Source organism: Ambystoma mexicanum, chromosome 3p (genome assembly GCF_040938575.1).
Source record: "Ambystoma mexicanum isolate Mex_15411 chromosome 3p, UKY_AmexF1_1, whole genome shotgun sequence".
Classification (NCBI taxonomy): domain Eukaryota; kingdom Metazoa; phylum Chordata; class Amphibia; order Caudata; family Ambystomatidae; genus Ambystoma; species Ambystoma mexicanum.
In genome coordinates, this window is record NC_090925.1 from 531,165,225 (window position 1) to 531,181,586 (window position 16,362).

At 42.0% G+C, this 16,362-nt stretch overlaps 1 protein-coding gene across 1 annotated transcript in view; it reads right to left on the minus strand.

The window, feature by feature from the left end:
• LOC138579924 (protein-glutamine gamma-glutamyltransferase E-like) overlaps positions 1-16,362 on the minus strand; it is a 90,500-nt gene that overhangs the window by 7,821 nt on the left and 66,317 nt on the right. Inside the window, exons 8-11 of the mRNA XM_069650145.1 lie at positions 12,116-12,219; positions 7,001-7,243; positions 3,789-4,157; positions 2,477-2,634 (exon numbers count right to left, since the gene is read on the minus strand). Of these exons, the coding sequence (XP_069506246.1) occupies positions 2,477-2,634; positions 3,789-4,157; positions 7,001-7,243; positions 12,116-12,219 (874 nt within the window). The remainder of the gene's footprint in view (positions 1-2,476; positions 2,635-3,788; positions 4,158-7,000; positions 7,244-12,115; positions 12,220-16,362) is intronic.

A 16,362-nucleotide genomic window follows, 5' to 3' on the forward strand; every position in this document is an offset into this window, starting at 1 on the left:
CTGCCCCCTTCCTTTCTCACTGAGAACAATGGCCTTTAGATGCAGCACCCTGGTGCGAGGCTACTCCCTCTGAATGGGTGTGCTCCATTGATGCCTGGGTCGGGGACAGTTGCCTACTGTGCGGCTGCCTCAGGGGGAGGTTGTTACCTGTTCTCACAAAGAGATCAAAGAGGAGGCCCGGCCTTCCAGGTTCTTGTCCTGATCACAATACACATCAACTTCCATAGTGGAGTGGCTCACAGGAGCTGACACATGGGCAATATTGATTGGAATGTAGTGTTTGTAATCATAAGTAGTACCATCCACTATGCTTGAATGTAGGCATAGCTTTTATTTAGAGTTTACCCTGCCCCCAGCATGGGGGGCTCATGATCATCATAATTTTGGGTAGAGTGAGGGATATCTTAAATGCTGCCTCTGTGCAGCAGGGACTTGTCAGTCCATGCGGCTGTAAAGTGGGCACCTTGTGACCTTCGAACCAGCTCTCTAGAGAGAGAGCGCGTGCCATGGATCTGGCTTTGATGCGGCATTGCATATGTTTTTGCATGGAGTCGACGGGAAAGGGAGAATCTGGTTGGCAGATTACCCCTTGTTGAGATGGAATTAGCCTCATCATTCTTTTTGTCAATAAAAATAAAAAAATCCTGTGCTTTGCACCCTTGCCAGATGGCAATTCCTCACATCTTCAATGAAGGCAACTTTATTAAGTGTTTTCAAATTCATAGTAATTGCATATTTTGTCAAGCAAATCTAGGAGCTGGTCAGCCAAATGTTTATTGGCAATGGTGGCATACACACATAATATCTATTGTTGCTAACGTGTTTGCCAAATTCCTTTCTGGTATTGAGACTAGCAATATATACTCCAGAGACTTCAGGTATCAATGAAAATAAAGATAGCTGTACAATTTCATGTTCTCCATTATTCAATCCTTATTAGATTTACATAAATCCTGAAGCACCTAAATTGCCAGTATTTTGGGTAAAATGCTCCCTGTCCATCTTATTTAATGGTGAATCCATATGTCTGCAGTCTACCCGAGCTTCAATTCAATTGTGAGAGTGTTTCACATAAACTGCCAGAATGCGCAGTGTTAATGACTGAATTATCTTTTCCACAGATCCTGTTTGGGGAAGTGTTTGATTCATCCTGGCCTACTAGTGTAGCTATTGCATTTTCTATTTAAGACCAAATCTATCATATTATAATACCATTTTTTATAGTGCTTAATGCCAGATCACTCTAGCTTCTATGTGCTTTTAATAAGAGTTGTTATTTTTGCCCATTATTAATGGTAGTCAATGTGGTGACCTCCGCACGAGGTAGGACCGAGACAGTCCTACCAGAATTTGAACTTGGAAAGCTCAGCCTTGCCCCAGATCCTAAGTGAGCATTGTACACTCAAGCTATTAGTAAAAGGCTCATCACAGGCATATTTGAAGATGTCCACTATAATGAAGTGCCCTAACGGTGACCGTGAAAATGTGCAATGCCATTAAATAGACAGTCAGAGTGTATACATTTACTTGAGGGTGGATCAGGCTGCCTTCCTTCTGGTCACCCACCAAGAAGTACAAGCTATGCCTCTTAACAGAACAAAAATGCTGGTCATGTGACTTGCCTCGCGGGACCCTGTTCCATATTTTCATTGACTTCAGAAGAGTAAGACGCTATTTGATTGAGATATTTCTTAGGGTAAGCATAGTGATGAATAACCAGATCAGAGAATTCTGGGAACTAGCGCTACTCTGCATGGACGACCCTGTAGGACATCTAGTATAAGGACAGAAGTGTTTACTAATAGCCCTGCTAATCGGAAAAATACTTATCCTATGATCCTGAAACAGAGTGTGCAGCCGAAGGTAAAGGACTGGGTAGCAGACTTGGGTACACTGGCCTCTTATGAAACATACCAATTTAAGAGATAGGACTACAAACATAAAAGGATAGGATTTGGAGAAGATTTCTGGAGTGTCGCACCTAAAGCATCCCGGGGGTTTCTCTTTCCTTCCCTCACCTCTCCTTCCACTCCGTCTCTAAACGGGGGGGATAAGATTGGTTTCTAATTCTGATATAAATATTGAGTTTATTGTGCAATGTCAAGGTGAAGAATGGCTTACCTTTCAAAAAGTGTTGATCTTATTTCAACCCTGATGAAGAATATGATGCGAAACACGCTTTTATCACAAAAATTGACTGAGTAGTCCCGTCAACAGTCACAATTATATAAGAATATAAGAGACACTTAGTGAAATGTGTTAATTTCCCGTTGACATAGCTTTAATGTTTGAAAAACCTATTGAATGCTTTTCCTGAGCTGAAGAGTTATTTGTAAACAGAAAAAAATATCCATTCATTTTAATGTGTAAATTGTGGATGTCTACAATGGAAAAATATACTGTTTAGTTTAAAGGTGTGTGAACCAAAATGTGCATTCCTTAAACTCAAGACATCAGTTTCCAAAAGCAGATTTACCCTGATGTTGATGGGCGGGCTGTCCAAGGCGATATCCCTCCGAATTAGCACCTTGGCAGCATTCGGTACCTCACATAGTGCTGTCACTGAAAGCATGGTGTTATTGCCATAGTAACCTTCATATTCAGAGTAGAATATATCTAACGGAATAGTGGCCTCTGCGGAAAACAATCACAATATATTAGATCATTACATTTTCAGAGCTGTCATTTTTCATTTAGAAAGTGTCATTAGACGATGCTTCATTTAGTTCCTGGTAAATGTTCTGTCGTTAGGACAACCATCGTTTGCTTGGTTTCATTTGGTAAATTTCGTTGACTTCCAACACCTTGCCATTTCTCTTACCCTCTTAATGTAGTGTCTCCTTGTGGCTGGGTGGCTTGCCCTATTGCTACCATGGAGTGTTTCTCCCAAGTGGTGATTCAAGATTTATACGTCTATGCCCCGTCTCCAATTTAGGTCTGTGCTTCCAGCCCACATAATGAACTCTGGAACATTGACTCAGGAGGATACCCAGGGGCAACACGCCCGTCTTGGAAGCAAGACGACGGTGAGGAACACAGTTTCGATCCCCGGTTCCGCGCTTAGAAACCTCTGGGTATTCAGCTCTGGGTATTAAGTGCATTATAAAGACCCAATTACAATGAACTGTTCTATCTTCTTGTCCCACAGTTTAATCTATTCAATTTGGTTGTCCTGGTATACGCATCTTTGCCACATCTGTTATGTATAAGGAAGAGATCACCACTACGATGTGCCTCATTTCATTACTTATGCTGCATCATCTTGGATAGACTGGGCAATGCAAATATTTCTCTCCATCGTCAATCATAAAAAACTATTCCTTTCAGAGTTTTGTAATTGGTTATTTATAATGTGCCTAATAACCAGAGGTTTCTAAGCATGACCCAGGGATCGAACCTGTGTTGGTATGCACCGCGCGACCCGGGGATCGAACCTGTGTTGGTACGCACCATCTTGCTTCCAAGGCGAGTGCGTTGCTGCTGAGCTATCCTCCAGGCCCTTTGTGTTTGATTGTACATTAGTGATTGCTCTGTACTTGACTACGTGCAAGGCCTCATTCCTTGAAGCCCCCACTGCTGCATTAGGACCAGGTCTTTGTCCCCTGGTGTCTCCTTTTCCCGCCAGACCCCCTCTGTCTGAGATATGATCACATTATCTTTGTCAGTTACAGTATCGCCTCATTCTATGCAGCTCCCTTCATGAATGAAACAAGACAAATGGATTGTCCTGCTGCTCCTCGTTTAAAAATGCAGTGTGAGTTCACAGGTTAGTTAATATGGAAACTTACCTCCTCTGGGTTCGATAGTTACATATTTGTATGTTGTGAAGATGTCCTGCAAGCGTCTTCCAGTATACAGGATGGAGGAGCAGCTCAATTTCACTTGAACATTTTTGCGGTCAGCGGACACGTTTTTGAGGTTCAGTACAAGACTGATGTCATCTCCAGCCACGGCGGTTGACGTCAGCTTGAACTTTCCAGAAATTCCAGATCCTCCAGTGCCTCCTGATCCAGTGGGTGCCCTCGGGATCCGGTCCCTTACCCTTTCTGGGGTTCTTGCTGAATTATTCCGCTCTCCTGCACCATCATCCTCCATGGATGCAGGATTCTGAAGTCTGCGAACTGCCTTATTGAACACCGCTCGTTCCATTTCAGAACCTACACAGGGTAAACACAACAGGGTTGAGTATACGTCATCATTTTACCTGTTCCATGTAACACAAAAAAGTGATCAACACACTCTTAATATAGCGCAGATGGGGGATCTTTCGGACCGATAAGACCAAAACCAAAGGCCCATAGAGAGGGCAGGCATAAACAATGAGAATGTCTTCTGGTGCGATCCACAGTCTGTGCCTTTCCCTGAGTTGTGATGCCGCAGCACGCTTTGAAATGGCAAATGAGTTGTGCCACACCATTCTACATTTGCTTTGACAACACGTCCGTGCAAATGTGAGAACTTCCCTGCATAAACCTTCCAATGATTTACTGGGTTTAAGTTGAGCTCTGTGCTACGGCTGGTATAGTTGGGTCTAGGCTTATCGTTTTAAGTTGAGTTTAAATTCCACGGGAAGTACCCCATACGCTAACAGTTTTGTGTGGGTGACCCTTTCCTTAGTATTTAGATTCGTTTGTGGTAGTGGTTTAAAAAAGGCATAGACATCTCGATGGTCCTGAGTTTGTGTGCCATTTTACGGTTCTACCACCAAGTAAGCAGAAATGGCTGCCACCATAGACCTGCATGGCGGTTGACATTACAATGAAACCCTATAGACAGATTCTGCTGATATTCTACTGACCTAAACTGCAGGTGGAATCCATTATTTAAGCCTCTCTGCCCACATTCAGATCAGACTGAAGACTACCAGAGTCCCTGTACAGAGCAGGGCTAACAGGCAGAGAGGATCTTCTGTGTGTTGCCTCTGCTCCACCAAGAGATAAACACATCAGAACAACTCAAATGTCATTAACAGGCATAGTTGTTGTCTCCTGCCGTTAATTACATTCCTGGTCATTTCTGGCTGGTCTCAGAATGAGCCCATAAGTGTCGAAATTGCACCACATGCCTGAGAGCAATACCTGTACCAAAGACCTAGAGGTCCTCATTCATCGAACTGGTTTTACACTGAGAAATCCAGCTCTTCAAGATGGCTGCCACCCATCCACTGGCCATATCTTAGGGGTCACCATCATATAATTGGCAAAGAATGTATTCAAAACAACACAGACCCCTTCACATAGTAGTTGAAAGATGATGGAATGATAATGGAGTGTTTGTGTCGTGTCTTCTGCATTAGGGCAGATTGGAATTAGCACATTCCAATAGAAGAATCAATAAACCCAGATTGACATTGCCTCAGGACACAGTGCTTCACTGTGTCAAAGGTCACGTGGAGCTCTAAGTGGGATATGGTATCATCCTGGACAGTGATGAGGTCAGTGAAAGTCAATAAAAATTGTGTTGCCATATATCCTGGAGATGTTTTAGCTTTGACATACAGATGTCTGGTGTTGTGTAGCCATGTACACCAGAACCTACATGACTATATGCTATCTGTTTTTGTAAGTTGAGCTTAAAACAACAGAGAGGATCATAGCAGTACTTGCATCTATGTACAAATGAAATCCCATATTGTCTTCTTTGGGCCTGCAGCCCTACTACACTCACTCCCTTTTCCGACTGCCTCTGTTTATTTCACTTCTGTGTGCCATGGTGGGTGTTTTCTGTCATTGGATCTTCAACGTGCATATGCAGTGTCTGAAGGAAAAGAGAAAATGTCCCTACTATACCAAGCTAGGCTTATGACTGGTCTAGGAGTGTTTCCTATTATTGTTGCCCCGTCCATACATCAAACAGTGGCATTTGGTTTTGCACGACTCTGATGGTTTATGGGATGTGATTGTTTGCGTTGACTGTCTTATATTTGATGGTGCATTAGATAACATTGGCCTATAGAGATGACTCATTTATATCGTACATTTCTGTGCTGACCTAGAGAAAAAACACTGCAGATCTGCGCCAAAGCTTCACGGGGAGCTGAAGTCTAAGCCTAGATCAATGCTTTGCTGGGTGGTATCACCTGACCTCACGCAGACCTGCAGATCCTAACCTGCCATTCCAGTGGATTCCATTTATTTTGTATTTGTATTGTATTGTTTAAGGCGCTGACTTAGCTCGAGCGCAGTAGAGCGCTGTATAGAGTGTAGGTAGCCGGCATTTGGGCTGGCATCTTTTGACAGTAGCGCAGTACTGGTAGGTTCGCACGTCGGTATGTGCGTCCATTGGAATTTGTCCTTGGTCAGGTGTTGTTGAAAGAGCCATACAACGGGTGCTTAAAAAGGTTTATTTACAAAAGGGCCATGCAGGAGCATTCTTATGCTTGTACTGACCCTAGAGCGGATTAGACGGCTAGGCTGAATGTCTTTTTATGTGAAAGAATCAGTCATTTTTGTCAGTGGAAATTAACTGGTAGCAGAGAGCTCGAATTTAGGGCCTGATTTAGAAAAGCGTTTTATAACAGCGCAATCCCATTCGCTTTGTAAATCTGGCCCATAGTGTGTTAACTGTGTGTAAAATTTCAGACCCTAAGCTTTCTGAGGATACACTCATTTTATAATGATGATGTGGAAATAATAAAAGGTATACAATTTCAAAATCATTGCAATTCAGAGAAAACATCTTTGTTAAGGGGAGTAATGTTAAGTTACAGTAACACGTTGGCGCCCCCTCAGTTATAAAAACCTTTGAAATGCAGTGAAACAAACTTTAGTGAAGGCGACACTCAGTTAAGGGTATGCTTTAAAAACCATGCAAATTCAGTGAAAACACTTTAATTGAAAGGATGCTATGGCTGCAGCTGAACATCTAAATGCCATAGTACATATACCATTGGCATCCAAAGCCCATGTTTTACTTTATGTAATGTAGGAACATTTGTGGTTTGGGGTGAAAAGTATAAACTGATCATATTTATTTTATGATTCTATGAGGAACTCCTTACCTTCTGCATATTTGTATAGATCAGTGACATCGATGCGCTCATCGCTACCCACAGATTTTGTGCTCATACTCTGGCCAACGTAGGTGGTATCTGTCTCAACTCTCTCCTTGTTGTCTGCGCTGTGGTATAGATAGTCCACACGATCAGCATTCACCTCTGCAAACACGAAGGGTCCATCGTAGCTCAGTTGAACATCCCCCTCTTTGACGGCCTTGACAGAGGTGGGACCGCAGCGATAGAGCCCTGCCACAAACATCAGACATGAGTTAAGCTGATTCACAAACACACATTAGGAAGTGCACGGGAAGGAACTGAGGGCCTGCCGGATGCTTGGTGGATGCACCCTAAGCCACGGGGCAACACGCGCTGGTCTTGGAAGCAAGACCACGCAGAGAAACAGAGGTGCGAATCCCAGATCCGCGCTTAGAAAGCGAACTCAGGTACGGTATTAGGCGTGTTAAAAATCCCAATTACATAAATAAATAGTGTGATAAGCACTCCCCCTGCCGTCTGTGCCCCATCTGCAGCACTCAAGAATAACTGACTCAGACTGTCAGCCTTCTGAGGGTAATACATTGAAGTCCATTAAACATAGGCGTAATCATGCCTATACTTACTGTGCTTACAAGTGGGAGGAATCCAGCAAGATGGGCTATTTAAAGATGTAATGTAATTCTAATTTTTGGAGGGAGAATCTTGGTAATGCCAGCCAGATGGTTCTCGGTGATCAATAAAGAATAGTAAGTTGAGTGGATCTACGGGATTTATCGGGAAAAAATGTGAATCTCATTTCATCTAATTCTTTTTCCTTTTAAACACATTTCACTGCAAATTAATGTGGGGAGACCCACCCAGCGCTCCCAACACCCCCCCACCTTAATTAACACCCTAACCCAACCCCCATATGCTGTGCGACAAAATTAAATTAAAATAAATTAATTGAAGTGGGATTCTAAAAAATGGGCTGTGGTGTAATGGTATGATTCCAGTTGAGCACTGCATATTAAGGTCAGTGTCCAACCGAAACATATGAATCTGAGTGAATCAGTTTTTCACCCTTGGTGGATAAAGAAATGCTACATAAATAAACTGCATTGAGAGGCTTGAAATTCGGGGGTGTGTTGCATGATGAATCTTATTTAGGAGTATTTTTCTGCAGGTCCTTTTTTTCAGTGGAATGATACTGTGGGGAGGGTGTAATTCGTCAGAATTACTCAGCCGCTTCTTCGTGATATGATAGGTTATTTATAATGCGCTTAATACCCAGAGGTTTCGAAGTGCGGACCCAGGGAACGAACCACCTAAGGTTTCTAAGCTCGGACCCGGGGTGTCGTCTTGCTTTCAATGCAAGCACGTTGCCACTGAGCTATCCTCCCGAGACTACCACTGGGCTATCCTACCGAGACAAATTCTTATTCTATACCCATCGTCTGTGCCTGCTAGATGCTGCAGGACCTTGAACCAGTAATCTTAGGGCCTAGTCCATTAAGCAGTAGTGCAAATGGCAGTATATAGCGGGAGCCAGCAAACTAAAACCGATATATCATAGTGATCGATTAAATAATCACAGTGATGCATTTCTATAAAGAATTGTGTTAAGACTGAAAGGTGATGTGCACGAAAGCAATGATGCTGATTCTTTTTAAATGAGACTCGGGTCCGCAAGAAGCAGTGGTCTCAAATGCTAATTTCTATATTTTACATGTGACATCAAAAGAACAGTCTATACACGGGTGAGTGTGACCTTTCAATTCCCGCTATCTCGGTCCCCTACAAAGCTCGTATGAAGCAGATTAGTTGTGGCCCAGGAAGTGCTTTAGCACATTCATTACTTTTGCATCATACATAGGGCTTTCACATGTTCACAAAATCTGTTGTGGTTTTTTCAGTGGCCTGGCACTGTTATGCTGGCTCTGTAGGACAAACACGAGGAACCGTCTATCTCCTCCCACCCCCATCATGGTCAATACCTCCCTAGGAGCACTTGCATAAGTATGGGCAAGGAAATTTGGGAGGTGCCCAAACTAACACCATCCGCACTCTCATCATAGGACAGAAATCAGGGACAGCCAGTGCTCCCTGGCTTAACAGATAGCATTACTACTAACCTACTTGCCCTTTCTTCTTTCCACCTCATTCAATAGACACAGTTCCCAAAACACAGTCCTGCCAAACCATGCTAAATATGTGGTCGAATTCTGAATGTTTAGATTTGGCAGTCTAGCTGCGAGACCAAGAGAAGAATGGGTTTGCTCTCAAACTGCGCACACACATAAGATAGCAAGCATAATGCAGATTAATTAAGTGGTTTTAATCAGTGCTGTTGCAGCCTGACACGTGTTTCGAGCTTCCAGCTCTTCTACTGAGGCTTAATCTTGGCTTGTATAAAGTCTAGGTACAGTGGTTGAGACTAAATGTTTAGGCAAATTAGACGTGGGCTCCCATTACTTTGCAGTTGCACGAACGACGTATCTCTAAATTATTGTATTGCAGCGGGTTCACTGCTATGCGAGGGACTGGAGACCATGAGCACCTCTTGCATAATGTTCTCCCAGCAAGGCCAGCACTGCAGGTGCAGCAGCCTGAGCTTGAAGTTAGAGGACTCCATGCCACCCTGCCAGTACAGCTATGATCCCTCTCTCAAGAAAGCCTATTTTAAATGCATTACTTCAAGTGAAACAAACTAAGACCACGTCTTCAGGAATGCACCAGCATGACAACTGAAACCTAGAAGTGCAAATAATACTGCAGTATGTTTGACATTTTCACGTCATCTCACATAGTCGTACAGCAATCTATAAACAAAAACAAACTGGCCACTTGCATCGTAAACTATTTGCAGTCATTTAGTAAATTAAATTTAAGACCAGGAAGGAGCACTCTGTTAATGATTCAGACTAGTCAGTAATTTCAAGCATATCTGTCCCTAAAATCTTCCCCTAACCTTCAAACGGACATTTGTACACTCTGAACCTTGTGTTGTCCTTCTTATTTGTATAGCACCTTCTACCATTATTATAGTCTCAATGCACTGTGAGTGGGAAACCCTGGGAGAACCGAAGTTTAGAGTGTTGGAGGTTATAGAGTATGATAAGGATGCGTGTGTGCATGGAAAGAAATGTCTGGAGAAACAGACACCTGCTCGGTCACATAGACCAGCTCTGTTGGTGAGGATGCGCTATATAAATACCTTTAACATTAACATAACTGTCAAACACGTGGGTCTTGCCTGCATCATTCGTTAATAGGCCAAGATTTCTAGATCGTCTCCACTCAACACCACTGCCTTGCACTCAACCAGAATTGACTAGACAGACGTGTGGATATATCAACCACATTCTAAGTCACAACTTGTACTAACCCTCACAAAAAATGGTATTACAATGTGTTAGTCATATGAATATTTAATATGATGGCATTTGTATAAATCTCCTCATAGACAGGGGGTTGAAGATGTGTATACATACACAGCAGCCTCCACAGGCATTTTTAAGGATTTACTAGAAAATAAAAACTGTTACATGTGTGAAAACAAATGTTGGTGCTCTCTAATTTATACATAGATCAAATGTTATGATTGATTTGTTGTGCGACATTACACTACTGGCAAGTGCCATACAGGTGGGGTAGCCTATGTCCCTGTGGTATAAGTATTATTCAACCAGAGCCTACATCTATCACGGTCCATGCACAAATCGTCCAGCTTGATGCCTCCCTCAATTTACACCCCTGCCTGGCAGGGGGACTCTATGGTTCCTGTAAGCGGACTCAGTGCTGGCGGGAACTCCCGTCTAAAATGAAACAGAATAAACCGACCACTAGTAGAGACAGGAACATCCTGGGGTGTTTTCAGCCAGACCTGGGTGACCTGGAGGAGTGGGCGAGGCTGGCCCGGAAGGGGTTTCAAACACATTTAAAGGGACAGGGTTTCCTCGTTCAGCAGTGGGGTCCACCACGCTTTGCAAGCGAGGTGCCTGATTTCAACCGTAGTTGCATTAGATAGAAAATAGATATATATCTTGATTTACTCAACATTTGCACACAACTTTATAATACAATTTCAACTTCCCATTACACATGCTCCTCCACCATCACTATGGACTGCTCATGCATCCAGCTTCATAAAACATGTATGCAAAAGCTGGAGCTGTTGCCTGTGATAATGTTTTTTTTCTAGCTAGGAACATCATCAAGGTTTACACTAAATCACAACGCACCTAGAAACAACTCTCCTAAATGTGGGCTATATAAATGTGAGTACTCATTAATTCACTTACTCATCACCCACAGGAATAGAATCCTTTGTTGAATACCTTCCTTTTCCAGAGAAAAGGATTCAATTTTCACCAGTTGACTAACACTGCAAAACAATGGCCACATCCTGTGATTAATTAATGCATAAAAAATATCTTGTTTGGGCAATAATCATAACTACCTAATACGCGAGCCCCTAAATAAGTCACATATGCCTAAATGCACCAAACCAGTCTTCATTCATTCAAATATGTAATCACCTATTTAGACACCAAACCACTACCTCCTCACCCATGGCAACACCACCCACATAACCTATGGCGAGGAGCTCTGAATGTATGCATACATGTCATTATATCGGAGCCATCTTGCTGCATCCCCTTATTTCACAGCAAACAGCTCCATTGGCATTTTTGTGCTGCTCCACGTTCTGTGGACTCATCCATTCGCTGCATAATCCAGGGGTGGCGTGTGAGGGGAAGACAGTCTAAGCCCCCATTATGTTCCTCCCTTTTGGTTTGGTTTGCTGTTCTCTTGGTTCACAAGGGAGGACAGTCTTTTGTGTTACTTATTTCTTTTACATGTTTTCAGCTGAAGGGACACCACTCATGTGATGCATGTGAGCCCATTTCCCTCATCCTACCCCACACACCGCCGTGTCCCCATGGACTTCTGCGTGGCAATGTGAACGCTGGCCATGAAAACAAGGGCACATTGAGCTGAGCCACTAAAATTGTATCTGCTCTGAAGAAGCATTCTGAGTTGATTTTCATTTGTAAGAAATGTTTACCAGCTTTTCTGCACTTTCTAAATATAAGGAAAGCTGGAAAATGTTGCAACAAAGTAGAACCCTAAGATTACCTTGACTTGGTTCCTGTGGAGTTGAGTCCAGAACCTGCCATCCATCATAGAAAGTTCCAAGGTCTCTCCGAATAAACCAGGATTCATTCCAAACATGGAAATTCCTGCATTGAAAAATAAGCTGAGGTTTTATATTGATGGCGCCTGAACAGATCCATAAACACACAGTGTGTAACTGAAACATCAATTATATATATTATAGTGCAGCAGTCGCCACACTATAGTTAAGCTGAGTGTTGAGTTCCATAGGAAACGCAAAACATGAATTGATAATAATCTTTGATTCGTACAACGATTTGGCTGACATTTTTCAAGCAAAATTGTACTTTTGGGGCTCCCCCAAAGTGGAGATTTTGGGAAAGATCTGCTAACAAATAAAGAAATTGTTAACAAAACAAAAAGCTATGTTTCGGCCTTGCCCCCATTCATTTTCCTATAGCCAAAAATGTGCCAAAACCGCTGTACGCAATTGGACCAGGTATGAAACAACTTGGGCAGGAAGCATTCACTCGATTCTTAAGATATTTGTGAATATTTGGGGTAATATTCAGGGTTAGATGAAAACAAAAGTTGAAAAAATGCTATTTGGAGGAGGATAAAGGATGAAATTGCATCAGGCTAGAGGTGGGGAGGCGGAAAGATTACACCATGTGAAATTGGGGAGCAGGGCGGGCGGGGCTGTGGACTAAGTTCAGAGCTAGAACGTTTTCACATATTCAAGGCATTTTTTTCATATTCTATATCAATTTCATATCCAAGGTTATTTTGGCATATTCAGGGTTATTGTGAGTGTGTCACATGTTTAATAACTGCAAACATGTTCAAAATATTCAGGGTTGAGAGAGTTGAGAAAATTAGAGTGATATAATAAGAAGTGGAATTTTACAGCTACAGTGGAGTGTGGCGAAATCTATTGGGATAACATGTCAAGGGGTGCAATACGGCCCTCACCAGTGAGCATGAAGGCCGTGCTCACACCGTGGCCACCTAGTGAGTCCAAAAGAAACACATTGGGGGAACACGTACAGTGGACACGGCTGAACGCCATGGCTAGGGCTCCGGTAGTGTTTTCAAATGTATAGTGGGCACGGCTGAAGGCCATGGCTGGCCGTGGCCACCTAGTGGGTTGAAAAGTAACATATTGGGTAACATGTAGAGTGGACAAGGCCAAAGGCCATGGCTTGTGGCCTCGAAGTGTTTTAAATATACAGTGGGTATGGGTGATGGCCGGGGTCACAAACCAGTGTCAAAGATCCTGGCTAGTGGGCCCAAAAAAACATGTATAGTGGTTACTGCTGAAGGCCGTGGCAACCTATTTGTTCCAAAAGAAGCATATTGGGGGAACATTTACAGTGGACACGGCCAAAGGCCATGGCTAGTGGCCTAGTAGTATTTTAAAAGATACAGTGTGCATGGCTGAAGGCCATGCTCACTAGCCAGGACAGAAGGCCCTGGCTGGTGGACCTGAAAGACATGTATAGTGGCCGTGGCCACCTAGTGGGTCAAAAATAAACATATTGGGGGACATGTACAGTGGACATGGCCAAAGGCCATAGCAAGTGGCCTGGTCATTTTTTTAAATATACAGAGGACATGGCCAGCGCTGAAGGACCCTGGCTAGTGGGCCTGAAAGACATGTATAGTGGCCACAGTTGAAGGCCGGGGCCACCTTATTGAGGAACGGCTGTTTCCACTAGCCATGGCGGTCAAAGGCCATTGCTAGTGGCCCATTAGTGTTTTAAAATATACAGTGCGCACTGCCAAAGGCTTGGCTAGTGGGCCCAAAAAGTCATGTACAGAACAGGCACCTAGTGGGTCCAAAAGAATCATATTGGGGGAACATATACAGTGCACACAAGCATTTATTTATAAATATATATATATATATATTTTAAAGAAAGGAAAAGTAATTGCACTTCTCCACACGGGGACAGCACTCAATGAGGTCAGGACGCCAGTATAAAACTCCAAAAAGTAAATCAATCCACCATTCACCAGAGTTCTTATGCCATATCCAGTTTTATTCAAGGCATTACAACCTACGACGCGTTTCGTAACGCTCCCGTTGCTTGCTCAGGGACATTTGTAATGTCATCTTTGATGTCGTGGGTGTTAGTCTTAGCAGTGCACGGTGGTGGCGCGAGTTATGGTTGCTTAGCTTACCATAACTGGCGAATTTCAAGGGTTTTTCGGTTTTACTTGGAACCATAACGTCCCTTTAACAAAGTTTTTTGACTGAATTTCATAGGTTTTTAGTAGCGCAACTTAACCATAACGTCCCTTTAACAACGTTTTTTCACTGAATTTCGTAGGTTTTTAGTAGCGCAATTTAACAATAATAACTTTGACTTTATTTACATGTAATATGGAACATACTGAACCTCTTCTACTGAACTTGATGTCCGCAAACTCTTTTAATGTCCGCGGATATGTTTGAAGAACAGTACCACTACCTAAAAACTATGGGGGGGTATGTTTGATTGCCATATCATGTCATAGGAACATTTAACAAATTCAAAAAGCAGCACGCATACACATTATATGTAGTGATACATAAGAAATGTAACCCATATATGTAACACACTAACCATTCATTTAAATACAATATGTTCTAAAATGGAATATACCAAAAGAAGATACATTTGCTTCCAACATAATTACTTCACAGACACTACAGAACTAAGAACAAGACCAGACCTACACAGTACTTAGAACATATTTTACCTGAAATAGTAAGTGTACTTCATTTTACTCATATATTTATAAACTTTCTGTATTAGATTAAAAAAAAATATATATGATCTTTTTTTTTCTTACAGAAATGTCTAGTACTCTGGAATGGCTAGAGGAGCATTTCCCACATGAGGAAATGTCACAAGATAGTGAAACTAATGATAAACACTTTACAAAATAATCAATTTAATTATTATTATTTTATATACATTTAACATATATATATATATATATACATATATATATATATATATATATATATATATATATATATATATATATATATATATATATTTTTTTGTACAGAGCATACCAAAATAGAAAATACCTCTGAAGAAACTGTTATGCATAACAAGCTTGACAGCATAAAAGAGAAAATGGATTTATTGTTGACCAATTTTAATAATTTGAAAACTTTTGTTGAAGATCATTTTAAAACAAAAACCTCATACCATTGTCCCACATGTACTTGTCCCCCCTCACCATATCCCAGTCAATGATCCCCAAATCCTCTCCATAACGCAAAACGTTTTGATGAGACTTCCATCCCTTCTTCACCTAATAACAATCATGTTGAAACCCCTAATTCTCCTGTTTTTGTTTCCGTTTCTGCCTCACCTTCTTTGTCATAAATTATTAATATATGTTACATAAAGTTATATTTTTATATTGTGTTGTAATTAGTTTCCGTTTAAAAAAAACAATGTAGGTGTCTGCGGACATTGCGGGTGTTCTGAAATGTTCGTAAATAAATGAAAATGGAGCTGTCCTGAAGAACACTATACCTGTCCGTACTGTTCGCTAGCAAGTTGAAAGTGTTCTGAGAACACAATTGGTGTCCTGAAATATTCGTAATTAAACGAAAATGGAGGTGTCCTGAAGAACACTATACCTGTCCGTACTTTTTGCTAGCAAGTTGAAACTGTTCTAAGAACACAATTGGTGCCCTGAAATGTTCGTAAATAAATGAAAATGGAGCTGTCCTGAAGAATACTACACCTGTCCGTACTGTTTGCTAGCAAGTTGAAACTGTTCTAAGAACACATGCAGTGTCCTGAAATGTTCGTAAAGAAACGAAAATGGAGGTGTTCTGAGGACGATATGTCTGTCCGTATTGTTCGCAAGCAAGTTGACACTGTTCTAAGAACAAACGCCTGTCCGTAACTGTTAATTTGACATCTGACACACTTTTAATTACTTCAGGACCCGAACAGTGTCCGTAGAACATCAACGCGCATGCGCAAACCAATGCCCGTGCATTTGGTGTCCTGCGGCAGCCGCTTCCTTCCCGAACATGTTCGCGAAGCGACCATGTGACCGTGCCCACGCTGATCGCTTGTTCTGAATGCGGACACTGTTTGTGTCCCCGAACAATTTAAAGTACATTTTCACGTAATCCACAATATTTTTCAATAAAAACTCACCATAGCACAAGTCCCACATACTAATTATAAGTTTATACATACTTTTTGAAACCTTTTGAACCTTTTTTGTGTTCGATCTGTCCGCGGACA